This window comes from Ovis aries, chromosome 17 (genome assembly GCF_016772045.2).
Source record: "Ovis aries strain OAR_USU_Benz2616 breed Rambouillet chromosome 17, ARS-UI_Ramb_v3.0, whole genome shotgun sequence".
NCBI lineage: Eukaryota > Metazoa > Chordata > Mammalia > Artiodactyla > Bovidae > Ovis > Ovis aries.
Genome location: NC_056070.1, coordinates 2,015,449 through 2,033,581, shown reverse-complemented (window position 1 = coordinate 2,033,581; position 18,133 = coordinate 2,015,449). Strand labels below are relative to the sequence as shown.

Below are 18,133 nucleotides of genomic sequence, written 5' to 3'. Positions count from 1 at the left end.
ATTTTTGTTTATTATTTTTCCTTTTAATCATATCATTATGTTTGTTTTATGCTTTATTTGCCTCTTTTAGTTTGCTTTCTGTATTTGAATTTCTCTTGATTTTGTGTTTTTCCAGTTTAGTTTTTAGTGTTAGTTTTCATTTATGGGATTTTTCATTGATTTTATTGCTCTCTTTTTTGGTTTTCTCCCCCCCCCCCGCCTTTTTTTTTTTTTTTTTTTTTTTGCTTCTTTCCTTCTTATGAGTCTGATGGAGTCAGTTTCTTTGTGTTTTTTCCTGTTTAGTTTTGCTTTTACCATTTGTTTTGGGTTTTGTCTGTTTTCATTTTTTTCCTATTCTCTTCTGTGCCTTATGGCTGGCAGAATATTGGTTCTCCAACCAGAAGTTACCACTGGAGAACCTCCAAGTACATGGAATATTAACTGGTGAGAGCTCTCCCAAAGGTCTTGATCTCAGCACTAAGACCTGGCTTCACTCAATGGCCAGCAACCCCCAGTACTGGAGTCCTCAAAACAAAAACCAAGCAAAACAGGATCACAGCCCTACCCATTAGTATATAGGCTACCTAAAGATATAGTAAGCTCACAGAAACCCCAAAACACATCACAAGGTACAGCACTACCCATCAGAGGGAGAAGATCTAGCTCTGTGCACAAGAACATAGGCACCAGCACCTCTAATTAGGAAACCTACACAAGGCACTGGTCCAACCCCACACTCTGTGTGAAGACGCCACAAGTAAGATAGGAACAATGAGCCTGCAGTCTGCAGAAAGGGGACACCAAGTACAGTAAGTTAAACAAAATGAGAAGACAGAGAAATATTCAGCACGTGAATGAGAAAGGTAATAAACACACTTAAAACCAAACAGATAAAGAGGAAATAGAAGTCTATCTGAAAAAGAATTCAGAGTAACGATAGTAAACATGATACAAAATCTTGGAAATAGAAAGGAGGTGCAGATAAATAGAATGAAGGCACAGATTAAGAAGCTACAAAGACATAGAAGAACTAAAGAACAAACAATCAATGAACAACAGTACAATAACTAAAATAAAACTACACTAGAAGGAATCAATAGCAGAATAACTGAAGCAGAGAAACAGATGAATGAGCTGGAAGAGAAAGGTGGAAATAACTGAAGCAGAATAAAGAAAAAAGAATAAAAAGTTGTGAAGACAGTTTGAGAGACCTTTGAAGTGATGTGAAAGTCAGTCATGTCTGACTCTTTCTAACCCCATGGACTATACAGTCCATGGAATTCTCCAGAATGCTGTTCCCTTCTTCAGGGGATATTCCCAACCCAGGGATCAAACCCAGGTCTCCTGCACTGCAGGCAGATTCTTTATCAGCTGAGCCACCAGGGAACCCCAAGAATGCTGGAGTGGGTAGCCTATCCCTTCTCCAAGGGATCTTCCCAACCCAGGAATCAAACCAGGGTCTCCTTCATGGAAGGCATATTCTTTACCAGCTGAGCTATCAGGGAAACCCTCAGAGATGTCTGAGACAACCTTAAGCACATGAACATTCAAATTATAAAGATTACAGAAGAGGGAAAAAACACATGAGAAAATAGTTGAAGAGATTATAGTGAAGAAACATTACTAACATGGGAAAGGAAGTAGTCACCCAAGTCCAGAACCACACAGATTAAACCCAGGAGAAACACACCAAGACACATATTAATCAAACTAGCAAAAATTAAACACAGAATAAAAATACTAGCAACATCAAGGGAAAAGCAAGAAAAAAATCTATAAGGGAATCCTTATGAGGTTAATAGCTGATCTTTAATCAGAAACTCTGCAGTTATGCATAAAGAAGTATCAGGATATACTTAAAGTGATGAAATGAAGAAATCTACAACCAAGATAACTATCCAGCAAGGATCTGATTCAGGTTCGATGGAGAAGTCAAAAGCTTTGAAGATAAGCTAAAGTTAAGAGAATTTAGCACCACCAAACCAACTTTACAAAAAAATGCTAAAGGAACTTCTCTAGGCAGGAAACACAAGGGAAAGAAAAGACCTACAAAAAAACCCAAAACAATAAATGCCAATTGTTGTTCACTCAGTCATGTCAGACTCTTCGTGAGTCCATGGACTGCAGCACGACAGGCTTCACTGTCCATCACGATCTCCCAGAGCTTGCTCAGACTCATACCATTCAACCATCTTGTCCTCTGTCATCCCCTTCTCCTCCTGCCCTCAATCTTTCCCAGTATCAGGGCCTTATCTAATGAGCTGTCTCTTTGCATCAGGTGGTCAAAGTATTGGAGCTTCAGCATTAGTCCATCCAATAAATATTCAGGGTTGACCTCTCCTTTAGGATTGACTGGTTTGATCCCCTTGCAGTGCAAGGGACTCTTAAGAGTCTTCCTCAGTGCCATAGGTCAAAAGCATCAATTCTTTGGTGCTTAGCATTCTTTATGGTCCAACTTTCACATCCATAACATGACTACTGTAAAAACCATAACTTTGACTATATGGACGGACCTTTGTCAGCAAAGGAATGTCTCTGCTTTTGATTATGCTGTTTAGGTTTTTCATAGTTTTTCTTCCAAGGAGCAAGTGCCTTAATTTCATGGCTGCAGTTACCATCTGCAGTGATTTTGGAGCCCAAGAAAGTAAAGCCTGTCGCTGTTTCCCTTGTTTCCCCATCTATTTGCCGTGAAGTGATGGGACTGGATGCCATGAATATCGTTCTTTGAATGTTGAGTTTTTTTGGTTTGTTTTTTTTTTTTTTTAGTTTTTTAAATGCTGAATTTCTTTTTTTTAAATTTTATTATTTTATTTTATTTTATTTTTAATTTTAAAATCTTTAATTCTTACATGCATTCCCAAACATGAACCCCCCCTCCCCCCTCCCTCCCCACAACATCTCTCTGGGTCATCCCCATGCACCAGCCCCAAGCATGCTGCACCCTGCATCAGACATAGACTGGCGATTCAATTCTTACATGATAGTATACATGTTAGAATGCCATTCTCCCAAATCATCTCACGAATGTTGAGTTTTAAGCCAGCTTTTTTTTTACTCTCCTCTTTCACATTCATCAAGAGGCTCTTTAGTTTCTCTTCAGTTTCTGCCATAAGGGTGGTATCATCTGCATATCTGAGGTTATTGATAGTTCTCCTGGCAATCTTGATTCCAGATTGTGCTTCATCCACAGTACTGAAAACAGGATCATACATATCAGTAATTACTTTAAATGTAAATGAATTGAGTGCTCCAACCAAACGAAACATAGTGGCTGAATGGATATAAAAACAAGACCTATATATTTGCTGTCTACAAAAGACCCATCTCAGACCTAGGGACACATTCAGACTGAAAGTGAGGGAATGCAAGGAGATATTCCATGCAAATGGAAATTTAAAAAAAAGCTGGAGTAGCAAACTCATATCAGATAAAATGGAATTTAATTTTAAAAATCATGTGATTTATTTATTTAGTTTATTCTTGGCTGTGCTGGGTTGTCATTGCTCCATAGGCTTTACTCTAGTTGCAGTGGTGAGTGGTGGTTGGTCTTCATTGCAGTGTGCAGCCTTCTCATTGCAGTGACTTTTCTTGTTGTGGAGCATGGACTTTACAGTGTACAGACTTCAGTAGTTGCAGCTTCTTTTCTGTAGAGTACAGGCTCAATAGTTGTGGAGCATGGACTTAGTTTCTTTGCAGCATATGGGATATCCCCACGCCAGGGATTGAACCCTTGTCTCCTGCAAGGAGATCCAACCAGTCCATCCTAAAGGAGATCAATTCTGGGTGTTCATTGGAAGGACTGATGCTGAACCTGAACTTCCTATACTTGGCTAACTGATGCAAAGAGCTGACTCATTTGAAAAGACCCTGATGCTGGGAAAGATTGAGGGCAGGAGGAGAAGGGGACGACAGAGGATGAGATGGTTGGATGGCATCACTGACTCAATGGACATGAATTTGGGTAAACTCTGGGAGTTGGTGATGGACAGGGAGGCCTGGCGTTCTGCCATCCTTGGGGTCGCAAAGGGTCAGACGGGACTGAGTGACTGAACTGAACTGAACTGAACTGAACATGAGAAGATAAAGAAGAAAAAAAAAAACCTGAGAAACCATTAACCACATTCATCATGAAAAAAAAAAATTAATAAAAGAATGAAAAAGGAGAGGTTACAATAGACAACATAGAAATACAAAGGATCATAATCAGTTCAGTTCAGTCGCTCAGTTGTGTCCGACTCTTTGCGACCCCTGCCTTGACTAGATGGACCTTAGTTGGCAAAGTAATGTCTCTGCTTTTGAATATGCTATCTAGATTGGTCATAACTTTTCTTCCAAGGAGTAAGCGTCTTTTAATTTCACGGCTGCAGTCACCATCTGCAGTGATTTTGGAGCCCCCCCAAATAAAGTCTGACACTGTTTCCACTGTTTCCCCATCTATTTCCCATGAAGTGATGGGACTGGATGCCATGATCTTCATTTTCTGAATGTTGAGCTTTAAGCCAACTTTTCGCTCTCCACTTTCACTTTCATCAAGAGGCTTTTTAGTTCCTCTTCACTTTCTGCCATGAGGGTGGTGTCATCTGCATATCTGAGGTGATTGATATTTCTCCCGGCAATCTTGATTCCAGCTTGTGTTTCTTCCAGTCCAGCGTTTCTCATGATGTACTCTGCATGGAAGTTAAATAAGCAGGGTGACAATATACAGCCTTGACGTACTCCTTTTCCTATTTGGAACCAGTCTGTTGTTCCATGTCTAATTCTAACTGTTGCTTCCTGACTTGCATACAGATTTCTCAAGAGGCAGGTCAGGTGGTCTGGTATTCCCATCTCTCTCAGAATTTTCCACAGTTTATTGTGATCATAATAGACTACAATGGATAACTATACTTATATGAATATATGAGATAATATGCAATAAAATGGACAACTTGGAAGAAATGGACAAATTCTTAGAAAAGTATCTATCTGAGTCTGAACTAGGAAGAATTACAAAATATGAGCAGGCCAATCACAAGCCTTGAAATAAAAACTGTCATCAAAATTCTTCTGAGAAACAAAATCCCAGAGCCACATTCTTTCACAAGTGAATTCTATCAAATGATTAGAGAAGAGCTCACACATGTCTGCTCATACTGTTCAAAAAATTACAGAGGGCAGAACATTCCCACTGAGGGAATGTTTTTCTGAGGCCATCATTACCCTGACAGCAAAACCAATCAAAGATATCACAAAAAAAGAAAATTCCAAGCCAATATCACTAATGATCATAAATGCAAAAATCCTCAACCAAATACAAGCAAACAGAATAAAACAGCAAATTGAAAGGATCGACCATGATCAAGTGGGATATATCCCCGTGATGCAAGGATCCTTCAATACACACAAATCAATTAATGTGATACACCACCTTAACAATTTGAAAGATAAAAAACCCGTATGATAATCTAGATAGACATAGAAACAGTTTTCAAAAATCTTCAACACCCGTTTATGATTAAACAAACAAACAAACAAACAGAAAACCTTTCCAGAGAAAATTCTTAATGGTGAAAAAATGAAAGTATTCTTTTCTAAGATCAGGAAGAAGATGAAGGAACCCACTCTTATCAATATTATTCAATATAATTTGGAAGCACTAGCCATGGCAATCAGAGAAGAAAAATAAAATGAAAGGAATCCAGATTGAAAAGAATTAAAACACTCACTGTTTGCAGATGACATAAGCTATACATCATAAAGATGTCACTAGAAAATTACTAAAGCTTATCAATGACTTTAGTAAATTTGCAGGATACAAAATTAATACACAGAAATCCCTTGAATTCTTATACACTAACATGAAAAATCAGAAAGAAAAATTAAGGAAGCAATCTAATTCACCATTGCAGAAAAAACAATAAAATACCTAGGAATAAGCCTACCTAAAGAGACAAAAGATCTGTATGCAGAAAACTATAATACATTGATAAAAGAAATCAAACATAACACAAACAGATGAGCAGGTATACCATAGTCTTTAATTGGGAGAATCAGTATTGTGAAAAAGACTATAATACCCAAAACAATCAACAGATTCAGTGCAATTAATATCAAATTTCCAATGTATTTTTAGCAGAACTAGAATAAATAATTTCACAATTTTTATGGAAATGAAAAGACCCCAAAAGCCCAATGCAATCTTGAGAAGGAAAAATGAATTGGAGGAATCAAGCTTCCTGATTTCAGACTATACTACAAAGCTACAGTCATCAAAACAGTATGTTATTGTCACAAAAGCAAAATATAGGCCAATGGAACAAGATAGAAAGCCTCAGAGATAAACTCAAGCACCTCTGGGTTTTGACAAAAGGGCAAGAATGGAGAAAATGCAGCCTCTTTACACAGAAACTGGACAGATATATGTAAAAGAATAAAATTTGGACACTTCCCAACACCATACATAAAAATGAGCTCAAAGCGGATTAAAGAGTTAAATGTAAGACCAGGAACTATAAAAATCTTAGGTAAAAACATAGAGAGAAAACCCCTTAACATAAATTGCAGCAAGATTCTTTTTAACCCACCTCATAGAGTAATGGAAATAAAAACAGAAGGAAACAAGTGGGACCTAGTTAAACTTAAAAGTTTTGCAGAGCAAAATAAACAGTATACAAGATTAAAAGACAACTCTCAGAATGGGAGATAACTGCAAACAAAGCAACTGACAAAGGATCAATCTCCATAATATATAAGCCTCTCACACAACTCAAAATCAGGAAAACAAATAGCCCAATAAAAAATGGGCAGAAAACCTAAACAGACATTTCTAAAAAGAAGACAGACAGATGGCAATAAACACATGAAAGATGCTTCACATCACCGATTACTAGTGAAACGCATACTGAAACTACAGTGAAGTATCACCTCAAACCAGTCAGAATAACCGTCATCAAAAGGCCTCAAATAATAAGTGCTGGAGAGGGTGTGGAGAAAGGGAACCCTGGAACACTGTTGGTGGGAATGTAGACTGATATAGCCACTGTAGAGAACAGCAAGGAGACTCCTTAAGAATCTAGGAATAAAACTACAATATGAATCAGCAATCCCAGTACTGTGCATATGCCCTGAGAAAACCATAATCCAAAAGACACATGTACTCCAGTGTCCATAGCAGTTCTGTTTACAATAGCCAAGACATAGAAGGAACCTAGATGTCTACTGACGGATAAATGGATAAAGAAGTTGTGGTACACATATATAATAGAATAGTACTCAACTGTATAGAAGAATGAATCGGTCCATTAAATTTAGGTAGATGAAACTAGAACCTGTTATACAGATTGAAATATGTCAGAAAGACAAAAACAAATATTGTATATTAACACATATATATGGACTCTAGAAAAATGGTACTGATAATCCTGTTTGCAGGACAGGAATAGCGATTCAGATATAGAAAATGCACTTGTGGACACAATGGAGGAAGTAAAGGGTAGAACAAGTTGAAAAGCAGTGACGTATATATACTACCATATGTAATAGAAGCTGCTATATAACACAGTTCAGTCTGGTACTCTGTGAGAGCCTAGACAGGTGGCATGGCGGTGGGTTGGAAACACGCTCAAGAAGGAGGGGATATATATATATATATATATATGTCTGATTTGCATTTTTGTATGGCAGAAAACCACAACATCATAAAGCAATTATCCTCCAATTAAAAATAATAAATAAATTGAGTTGTTTATAAATTCAATTTAGATTAATACTTTCCATAGAGAGAGATATCACACACACACGTATATTTAATGTGTACATAGGCAAAACTAGAGATCTCATGGCTTCTCTTAAAAATAAAGGAAAAACATAAGTGACTTCATTGGTTTTCCAGTGGCTAAGACTCTGAGCTCCCAACACAGGGGGCTTAGGTTTGATCCCTGGTCAAGGGAGCTAGATCCCACATGCCACAACTAAGACATCACATGCCACAGCTGAGAGTTTTCATGCTGCTACTAATGATCCTGCATGGCATATCTAAAGATCTCTCATGCCTTAAGTAAGGCCTGTCACAGTCAAATAAATATTAAAAAACCTAGTTCTGAATCAAGTATTTCAATATAAACTTACTAGTTTATGAAGAACAGTTGGAATACATTAAAGTTGCTTGCTCAGATGACTAATGTTTTACTATTAGTAACCCAATTCGTTTCTTTTATTAGGTTCAACTAATATTTCCTGAAGGGCAGATTCATATGCCTTGTCTTATAATACCATGAGGGGAAGCATTCCTTAGTGAAACAGGCCTGCCCGGCAATATAATTAAATTGTTACTGGGTCCAGGCTCTCTCTGCTTGCCACATGAGAGGACAATAATTCCTAGAGAGAAGGTGTCAAGGCAAAGAATATGACTTATTCAGAAAGCTGCTGACTGAGAAGACAGCAAACTAATGTCTCAAAATAACTATCTTGTGGTCTGGATGCCAGTTCCTTTTATGGATCAGAGATGGGGGAGGTTAGGAAACAAAGTAAAAACTCCATTTAATCTTGCAACTAACTCCTAGAATGGCAGGGGAAAGTGTTTATTTCTTCCTTCTTGCCATCTATAGGTGGACAGGGTTCTGAATAAAGGCATTTCAGCTTAACAGTCAGGGAGAGGGGCAGGATTCTCTGAGGAAAATCATCATGTATGATTATAATAACAAAAATGGCCAAAGAAACAGATCTAGCATGGAAAAGTCAATGTTGACTTTTCTCTATTATAAAAACAGATATCTTTTATAAAGCCCAATTGAAATATCAATTTTTACACTTTCATCTCAATTCTATCAACATTTACCCTCAGCTTTATTAGAATCAAAATAGGATTCTAGAAAAGGAGGGGTTCCAGAAGCTTTTCTTTCTTTTTATTCCCTTTCAATTTTACCTATTTTTACATAAAAGGTTCTGGGATCCCCAGAGGGGATTTGAGCCAAGGGATTCAGAACTTTTGGCTGAAATGTTGCCGCCCTCAATTTTGATCAGATATCACAATATAAGTATTTTTAGTTCTTTAAATACATGTATTTTTTAAAGTGGAGTAAATGGAGTGGACTATTTTGGCCTTTAATAATGAACACCATCATGGGGTCCCTTGTGGCCAATTTAACCTTATGTAGTATAATATCAAAACTTTATGTTTTAATTACATAAATGTCTATTTTATTTCATTTTGAATAACCATCTAAAGATTTCTTTATTAATTTGAGATAAGTCCTTTTAAATTTTCCTTGTTGTAAAAAGTATCTAAACTTTTCTCACAGTTTTTTTTCCTTATTAATATCAGTTATTCTAATGTTTTTCTGAGGGAAGCAGAGGCCACAAATAAGGCTTTCCAAACATGTTTTTCTTTGATTTAAACTAAGGAAGTTCTTAGATTTTTGTTGTTGTTCAGTTGCTAAGTCATGTCTGACTTAGATTGACCATTAGGTGTATTTCTTTTTTCCACCTTTAATTTAATTTTTGTTTTTTTATAGGTACCAATAAAACAGCTATTTGTAATAATAATACTCAAGAAATTGTCCAATTTATTCATTTCTTCAATTTCAGTTCAGTCTCTCAGTCGTGTCCGATTCTTTGTGATCCCATGGACTGCAGCATGCCAGCACTCTCTGTCCATCACCAACTCCCAGAGTTTACTCAAACTCATGTCCATCCAGTCAGTGATGCAATTCAACCATCTCATCCTCTGTCATCCCCTTCTTCTCCTGCCTTCAATCTTTCCCACCATCAGGGTCTTTTCAAATGAATCAGCCCCTTGCATCAGGTGGCCAAGGTATTGGAGTTTCAGCTTTAACATCAGTCCTTCCAATGAATATTCAGGACTGATCTCCTTTAGGATTGACTGGTTTGATCTCCTTGCAGCCCAAAGTACTCTCAAGAGTCTTCTCCAACACCACAGTTCAAAAGCATCAAGCTTTCTTTATAGTCCAACTCTCACATCCATACATGACTACTGGAAAAACCATAGCTTTGACTAGATGGACCTTTGTTGGCAAAGTAATGTCTCTGCTTTTTAATATGCTATCTAGGTCATAACTTTTCTTCCAAGGAGTAAGCATCTTTTAATTTCATGGCTGCAGTCACCATCTGCAATGATTTTGGAGTCCCCCAAAATAAAGTCTGACACTGTTTGCACCGTTTCTCCATCTATTTACCATGAAGTGATGGGACCAGATGCCATGATCTTCGTTTTCTGAATGTTGAGCTTTAAGCCAACTTTTTCACTCTCTTTCACTGTTATCAAGATAGCCTCTTGACAGTGTTCTTCTTCACTTTCCGCCATAAAGGTGGTGTCATCTGCATATCTGAGGTTATTGATATTTCCCCTGGCAATCTTGATTCCAGCTTGTGCTTCAATGTACAAGATACATCATTTGGCCATTAATGAAATATATTAATAGTGAGTCAAATCAATAAGATGCAAGAGGATTCCCCATAAGAGATTGGGAAGGGATGACACCTAAATAAGATCCAGGGAGTTTACTCTCAAAAATAGCATGGTAGAGATCAAGTTTTCAAAACACACACACACACAGAATACCTTAAAATGAGCATGTAGAGCATACACCTCAAAGGCATAGGAAAACAAAAGCAAGTTCCCCCCCAAAATGCTTTACTTAATGTCAGAATTCTGAAAAGATATTTTTATCAAGCCAGCTTTTGAGACTTAACTGCCTGTTCAATAAAAGAATCCTCTCATTTTTAGGGTGAGATTTCTTTTAATTCCCAATTAAATAAGTATTTTAAGTCTTGTATGTACATAAAACACTGGGCTGGAAGAAGCACAAGCTGGAATCAAGATTGCCAGGAAAAATATCAATCACCTCAGATATGCAGATGACACCACCCTTATGGCAGAAAGTGAAGAGGAACTAAAAGCCTCTTGATGAAAGTGAAAGAGGAGAGTGAAAAAGTTGGCTTAAAGCTCAACATTCAGAAAACGAAGATCATGGCATTCGGTCCCATCACTTCATGGGAAATAGATGGGGAAACAGTAGAAACAGTGTCAGACTTTATTTTGGGGGGGCTCCAAAATCACTGCAGATGGTGACTGCAGCCATGAAATTAAAAGACGCTTACTCCTTGGAAGAAAAGTTATGACCAACCTAGATAGCATATTCAAAGGCAGAGACATTACTTTGTCAACAAAGTCCGACTAGTCAAGGCTATGGTTTTCCTGTGGTCATGTATGGATGTGAGAGTTGGACCATGAAGAAGGCTGAGTGCCAAAGAATTGATGCTTTTGAACTATGGTGTTGGAGAAGACTCTTGAGAATCCCTTGGACTGCAAGGAGATCCAACCAGTCCATTCTGAAGGAGATCAGCCCTGGGATTTCTTTGGAAGGAATGATGCTAAACCTGAAACTCCAGTACTTTGGCCACCTCATGCGAAGAGTTCACTCATTGGAAAAGACTCTGATGCTGGGAGGGATTGAGGGCAGGAGAAGGGGATGACAGAGGATGAGATGGCTGGATGGCATCACTGACTCGATGGAGATGAGTTTGGGTAAACTCCGGGAGTTGGTGATGGACAGGGAGGCCTGGCGTGCTGCGATTCATGGGGTCGCAAAGAGTCGGGCATGACTGAGCGACTGAACTGAACTGAACTGACTGAAAACTGGCTGGGTTATTGGTTGGAGGCTGATAGTCTGTCATCCCTTTTTTCTTTTGTTCTGAAAGCTTTATTTCCCAATTTGAGTTCAGTTTGTTGAAATAAAAATTGTTAGTGATGATTGTGTGGTGGGTCAATGTAATTTTTGAGACTGTAATTCATCAAGGTGTTGCTCCATAGTTGTTTTAGTCCCATGTTACATTTCTTTGGTTTATCAGGTTGCATATAAGGTCACACTGCAGAACAGCCAGTTCTTATTTTCATCCTCAGTTGAGCAAGTTTTTAACTAAAGTTTGTGGGTTTCTCTATAGGGACAGCTGCATGGTAGAGGTCTTTGACTGTAAGTTTCTCAGCTGCCTGAGGAAGTTGTTGAGAGCCAGGAGGACAGAATACTATCAGCTCCACTAGCTTTGTTCATTGTGATGCTTCCTAAGGCCCACTTGACTTCACACTTCAGGAGGTCTTCCTTTAGGTGAGTGACCACACCATCCTGGTTATCTGAGTCATTAAGATCTTTTTTGTATAGTTATTCTGTGTAATCTTACCACCTCTTCTTAATATCTTCTTCTATTGCAGCTAAGTCGCTTCAGTCGTGCCCGACTCTGTGCAACCACATAGATGGCAGCCCACCAGGCTCCCCCGTCCCTTGGATTCTCCAGGCAAGAACACTGGAATGGGTTGCCATTTCCTTCTCCAATGCATGAAAGTGAAAAGTCAAAGTGAAGTCGCTCACTCGTGTCCGACTCTTTGCGATCCCATGGACTGCAGCCTACCAGGCTCCTCCATCCATGGGATTTTGCAGGCAAGAGTACTGGAGTGGGGTGCCATTGCCTTCTCCAATCTTCTTCTATTAGGTCCATACAATTTCTGTCCTTTACTGTGCCCAGCTTTGCATCAAATGTTTCCTTGGTATCTCTAATTTTCTTGAAGAGATCTCTAGTCCTTCCCATTCTATTGTTTTCCTCTATTTCTTGGCACTGATCACTGAGGAAGGCTTTTTTTTAAATTTTTTATTTTTTTTTACTTTAAAATCTTGTATTTTTTCTGCCACACATCAACATGAATCTGCCACAGGCATACGCGTGTTCCCCATCCTGAACCCCACCCCCCCACCTCCCTCTCCATACCATCCCTCCAAGTCATCCCAGTGCACCAGTCCCAAGCATCCTTTCTTATCTCTCCTTGCTATTCTTTGGAATTCTGCATTCAGATGGGTATATCTTTCTTATTCTCCTTTGCTTTTTGCTTCTCTTCTTTTCTCAGCTGTTTATAAAGTCTCCTCAGACAAACATTTTGCCTTTTTAAATTTGTTTTTCTTGGAAATGGTCTTGATCACTGCTTCTTGTCAGTGTCATGACCCTGTGTCCATAGTTCTTCAGGCACACTGTCTATCTGATCTAATCCCTTGAATCTATTTGATACTTGTGCCGTATAATCATAAAGGATTTGACTTAGGTCATACCTGAATAGTGTATGGGTTTCCCTACTTTCTTCAACTTAAGTCTGAATTTTGCAATAAGGAGTTTTGATCAGAGCCACAGTCAGCTTCTGGTCTTGTTTTCGCTGACTGTATAGAGCTTCTCCATCTTCAACTACAAAGAATATGATCAATCTGACTTTGGTATTGACCATCTGGTGGTATCCATGTGTAGAGCCTTCTCTTGTATTCTTGGAAGTGGGTGTTTGACTACAGTCTTCTCTTGAAAATTCTGTTAACTTTTGCCCTTCTTCATTTTTTACTCCAAGGCCAAGTTTCCTGTTACTCCAGGTATCTCTTATGTCCTACTTTTACATTTCAGTCCCATATGATCAAAAAGGCATATTTTTGGGTAGACATCTTTTTTGATTCTAGTTATTTCAAGTCCTAAAAGATGATGCTGTTAAAGTGATGCACTCAGTATGCCAGCAAATTTGGAGAACTCAGCAGTGGCCACAGGACTGGAAAAGGTGAGTTTTCATTCCAGTCCCAAACATTCTTTGGGAATGTTCAAAGAATGTTCAAGAATGTTCAAACTACTGTACACTTGCGCTCATCTCACACGCTAGCAAAGTAATGCTCGAAATTCTCCAAGCTAGGCTTCAACAGCACATGAAATGTGGACTTCCAAATGTTCAAGCATGATTTAGAAAAGGCGGAGGAAGCAAAGATCAAATTGCCAGCATCTGTTGGATCAAAAAAAAAGCAAGAGAATTCGAGAGAAACATCTACTTCTGCTTTACTGACTACATAAAAGCCTTTGACTGTGTGGGGCACAACAAACAGTGGAAAATTCTTAAAGAGATCGGAATACCAGACTACCTGACCTGCCTTTGAGAAATCTGTATGCAGGTCAGGAAGCAACAGTTAGAACTGGACATGGAACAACAGACTGGTTCCAAATTGGGGAAGGAGTACCTCAAGGCTGTATATTGTCACCCTGCTTATTTAACTTATATGCGGAGTACATCATGAGAAATGTTGGTCTGGATGAAGCACAAGCTGGAATCAAGACTGCCAAGAGAAATATCAACAACCTCAGATATGCAAATGATACCACCCTTATGGCAAAAAGTGAAGAGGAACTAAAGAGCCTCTTGACAAAAGTGAAAGAGGAGAGTGAAAAAATCTGTTTAAAATTCAACATTCCAAAAACAAAGATCATGGCATCTGGTCCCATCACTTCATGGCAAATAGATAGGGAAACAATGGAAACAGTGACAGACTTTATTTCCTTAGGCTTCAAAATCACTGCAGATGGTGACTGCAGCCATGAAATTAAAATACATTTGCTCCTTGGAAGTAAATTATGACCAAGCTAGACAACAAAATCAAAAGCAGAGACATTACTTTGCCAATAAAGGTCCATCTAGTCAAAGCTATGGTTTTTCCAGTAGTCATGTATGGATGTGAGAGTGGGACTATAAAGAAAGCTGAGCACTGAAGAATTGATCCTTTTGAACAGTGGTGTTGGAGAAGACTCTCGTTGAGAATCCCTTGGACTATAAGGAGATCAAACCAGGCAATCCTAAAGGAAATCAGTCCTGAATATTTATTGGAAGAACTGATGCTGAAGCTGAAGCTCCAATACTTTGGTCACCTGATGCAAAGAAATGACTCATTGGAAAAGACCCTGATGCTGGGAAAGATTGAAGGCAGGAGGAGAAGGGGATAACAGAGGATAGGATGGTTGGATGGCAACACTGACTGGATGGACATGAGTTTCAGCAGGCTCTGGGAGCTGGTGATAGACAGGGAAGCCTGGCGTGCTGCTGTCCATGGGGTGACACAGAGACGGACTGGAGTGACTGAGCATGCATGCATGCATTGGAGAAGGAAATGGCAACCCACTCCAGAATCCCTGGGATTCTCCAGGCAAGAACACTGGAGTGGGTTGCCATTTCCTTCTCCAATGCATGAAAGTGAAAAGTGAAAGTGAAGTCACTCAGTTGTGTCTGACTCTTCACAATCCCATGGACTGCAGCCTACCAGGCTCCTCTTCCCATGGGAATTTTCAGGCAAGAGTACTGGAGTGGGGTGCCATTGCCTAGACATTGTTAAAGAATATGAGCTACCAGAAAGATAAACTTAATGTAAACTGGCTACTAGGAGTTGTCACAACTGACAATAGAAAAGCTTCTGGGAGCTCCTTCATGATTGTTGTTGGCAGTAAGATAAAAGCAACAGCCAATATTTGAAACAGTTGTGAAAAGATGCTCTTCCAACTAGCTCTCAAAGATGTTAGATATCAGGGTCAATTGTTTCAATATTATCCAGTAATGAATGGAGACATGATACCATGGAGAGAGTATGATTTTTTTTTTCTAAATTCCTGTTATTCTGGAGAAATAATATTTCCTCCAAGAAATGTGATGGATTTCAAAGCTTGTAACTCTGGATATGGTGTTACTCAATTACAGAGATCTTGATTTTGAACTCATCCATATACCCTAATAACAACAGAGTCTAGGAAAATAAAGTCACTTGAAAATAAAGAGTTCCATTGCAGAAGCCTGCAAATTGTCATGGAGTCTCTCTATGTCAATGTGAGATGGACATTGGAAGGCAATACTGTTTCCTCAATTTTTAAAACAGATGTCAACACTGCCACCTGGGCATTTATAATTTAAATGACATGGATATATCTATAATCAACGAGGGATGAGAGCTGCATTTCAGAAACTTGTCAAAGGATTCCACTGTAAATAGACTGCAGGACAACACTTGCTGAAGGTTTACTTAAGATAGTTGATATAGGACCGACATAGTCTAGTTCAGTTCAGTTCATTTCAGTCGCTCAGTCGTGTCCAACTCTTTGCGACCCCATGAATCGCAGCACGCCAGGCCTCCCTGTCCATCACCAACCCCCGGAGTTCACGCACACTCACGTCCATTGAGTCCGTGATGCCATCCAGCCATCTCATCCTCGGTCGCCCCTTTCTCCTCCTGCCCCCAATCCCTCCCAGCATCAGAGTCTTTTCCAATGAGTCAACTCTTCGCATGAGGTGGCCAAAGTACTAGAGTTTCAGCTTTAGCATCAGTCCTTCCAAAGAAATCCCAGGGCTAATCTCCCTCAGAATGGACTGGTTGGATCTCCTTGCAGGGACTCTCAAGAGTCTTCTCCAACACCATAGTTCAAAAGCATCAATTCTTTGGCACTCAGCCTTCTTCACATTCCAACTCTCACATCCATACATGACCACTGGAAAAACCATAGCCTTGACTAGACGGACCTTAGTCAGCAAAGTAATGTCTCTGCTTTTGAATATGCTATCTAGGTTGGTCATAACTTTTCTTCCAAGGAGTAAGCGTCGTTTAATTTCATGGATGCAATTACCATCTGCAGCGATTTTGGAGCCCAAAAAATAAAGTCTGAGACTGTTTCCACTGTTTCCCATCTATTTCCCATGAAGTGATGGGACCAGATGCCATGATCTTCGTTTTCTGAATGTTGAGCTTTAAGCCAACTTTTTCACTCTCCTCTTTCACTTTCATCAAGAGGCTTTTTAGTTCCTCTTCACTTTCTGCCATAAGGGTGGTGTCATCTGCATATCTGAGGTTATTGATATTTCTCCTGGCAATCTTGATTCCAGCTTGTGTTTCTTCCAGTCCAGCGTTTCTCATGATGTACTCTGCATAGAAGTTAAATAAGCAAGGTGACAATATACAGCCTTGACATACTTCTTTTCCTATTTGAAACCAGTCTGTTGTTCCATGTCCAGTTCTAACTGTTGCTTCCTGACCTGCATACAGATTTCTCAAAGGCAGGTCAGGTGGTCTGTATTCCCATCTCTTTCAGAATTTTCCAGTTCATTGTGTTCCACATAGTCAAAGGCTTTGGCATAGTCAGTAAAGCAGAAATAGATGTTTTTCTGGAACTCTCTTGTTTTTTCCATGATCCAGAGGATGTTGGCAACTTGATATCTGGTTCCTCTGCCTTTTCTAAAACCAGCTTGAACATCAGGGAGTTCATGGTTCACGTATTGCTGAAGCCTGGCTTGAAGAATTTTGAGCATTACTTTACTAGCATGTGAGACGAGTGCAATTGTGCGGTAGTTTGAGCATTCTTTGGCATTGCCTTTCTTTGGGATTAGAATGAAAACTGAACTTTTTCCAGTCCTGTGGCCACTGCTGAGTTTTCCAAGTTTGCTGGCATATTGTGTGCAGCACTTTCACAGCATCATGTTTCAGGATTTGAAATAGCTCAACTGGAATTCCATCACCTCCACTAGCTTTGTTCATAGTGATGCTTTCTAAGGCCCACTTGACTTCACATTCCAGGATGTTTGGCTCTAGATGAGTGATCACACCATCATGATTATCTGGGTCGTGAAGATCTTTTTTGTACTGTTCTGTGTATTCTTGCCACCTCTTCTTAATATCTTCTGCTTCCGTTAGTTCCATACCATTTCTGTCCTTTATCAAGCCCATCTTTGCATGAAATGTTCCCTTGGTATCTCTAATTTTCTTGAAGAGATCTCTAGTCTTTCCCATTCTGTTCTTTTCCTCTATTTCTTTGCATTAATCACTGAGGAAGGTTTTCTTATCTCTTCTTGCTGTTTTTGGAACTCTGCATTCAGATCCTTATATATTTCCTTTTCTCCTTTGTTTTTTGCCTCTCTTCACAGCTATTTGTATGGCCTCCCCACACAGCCATTTTGCTTTTTTTGCATTTCTTTTCCATGGGGATGATCTTGATCCTTGTCTCCTGTACAATGTCACGAACCTCATTCCATAGTTCATCAGGCACTCTATCTATCAGATCTAGGCCCTTAAATTTATTTCCCACTTCCACTGTTTAATCATAAGGAATTTGATTTAGGTCACACCTGAATGGTCTAGCAGTGCACTGGTCATAGCAAACACCCTCTTCCAACAACACAAGAGAAGACTCTACACATGGTCTCTACCAGATGGTCAACAGCAAAATCAGATTGATTATATTCTTTGCAGCCAAAGATGGAGAAGCTCTATACAGTCAGCAAAAACAAGTCCAGGAGCTGACTGCGGCTCAGATCATGAACTCCTTATTACCAAATTCAGACATA

The 18,133-nt window shown here is 39.2% G+C and overlaps 1 protein-coding gene and 1 long non-coding RNA gene across 2 annotated transcripts in view; one reads left to right on the top strand and one right to left on the bottom strand.

The window, feature by feature from the left end:
* The window catches only part of LOC132658028 (uncharacterized), a 44,508-nt gene extending 29,585 nt beyond the window's left edge, over window positions 1-14,923 (top strand). The window contains exons 2-3 of the long non-coding RNA XR_009596975.1: window positions 11,920-12,080; window positions 12,185-14,923. This is a non-coding gene — a long non-coding RNA (uncharacterized LOC132658028). The remainder of the gene's footprint in view (window positions 1-11,919; window positions 12,081-12,184) is intronic.
* TLL1 (tolloid like 1) overlaps window positions 2,857-18,133 on the bottom strand; it is a 389,207-nt gene continuing 373,930 nt past the window's right edge. The window contains exon 20 of the mRNA XM_060400908.1: window positions 2,857-3,171. Coding sequence (XP_060256891.1) covers window positions 3,065-3,171 — 107 coding nt within the window. The 3' untranslated portion in view covers window positions 2,857-3,064. The remainder of the gene's footprint in view (window positions 3,172-18,133) is intronic.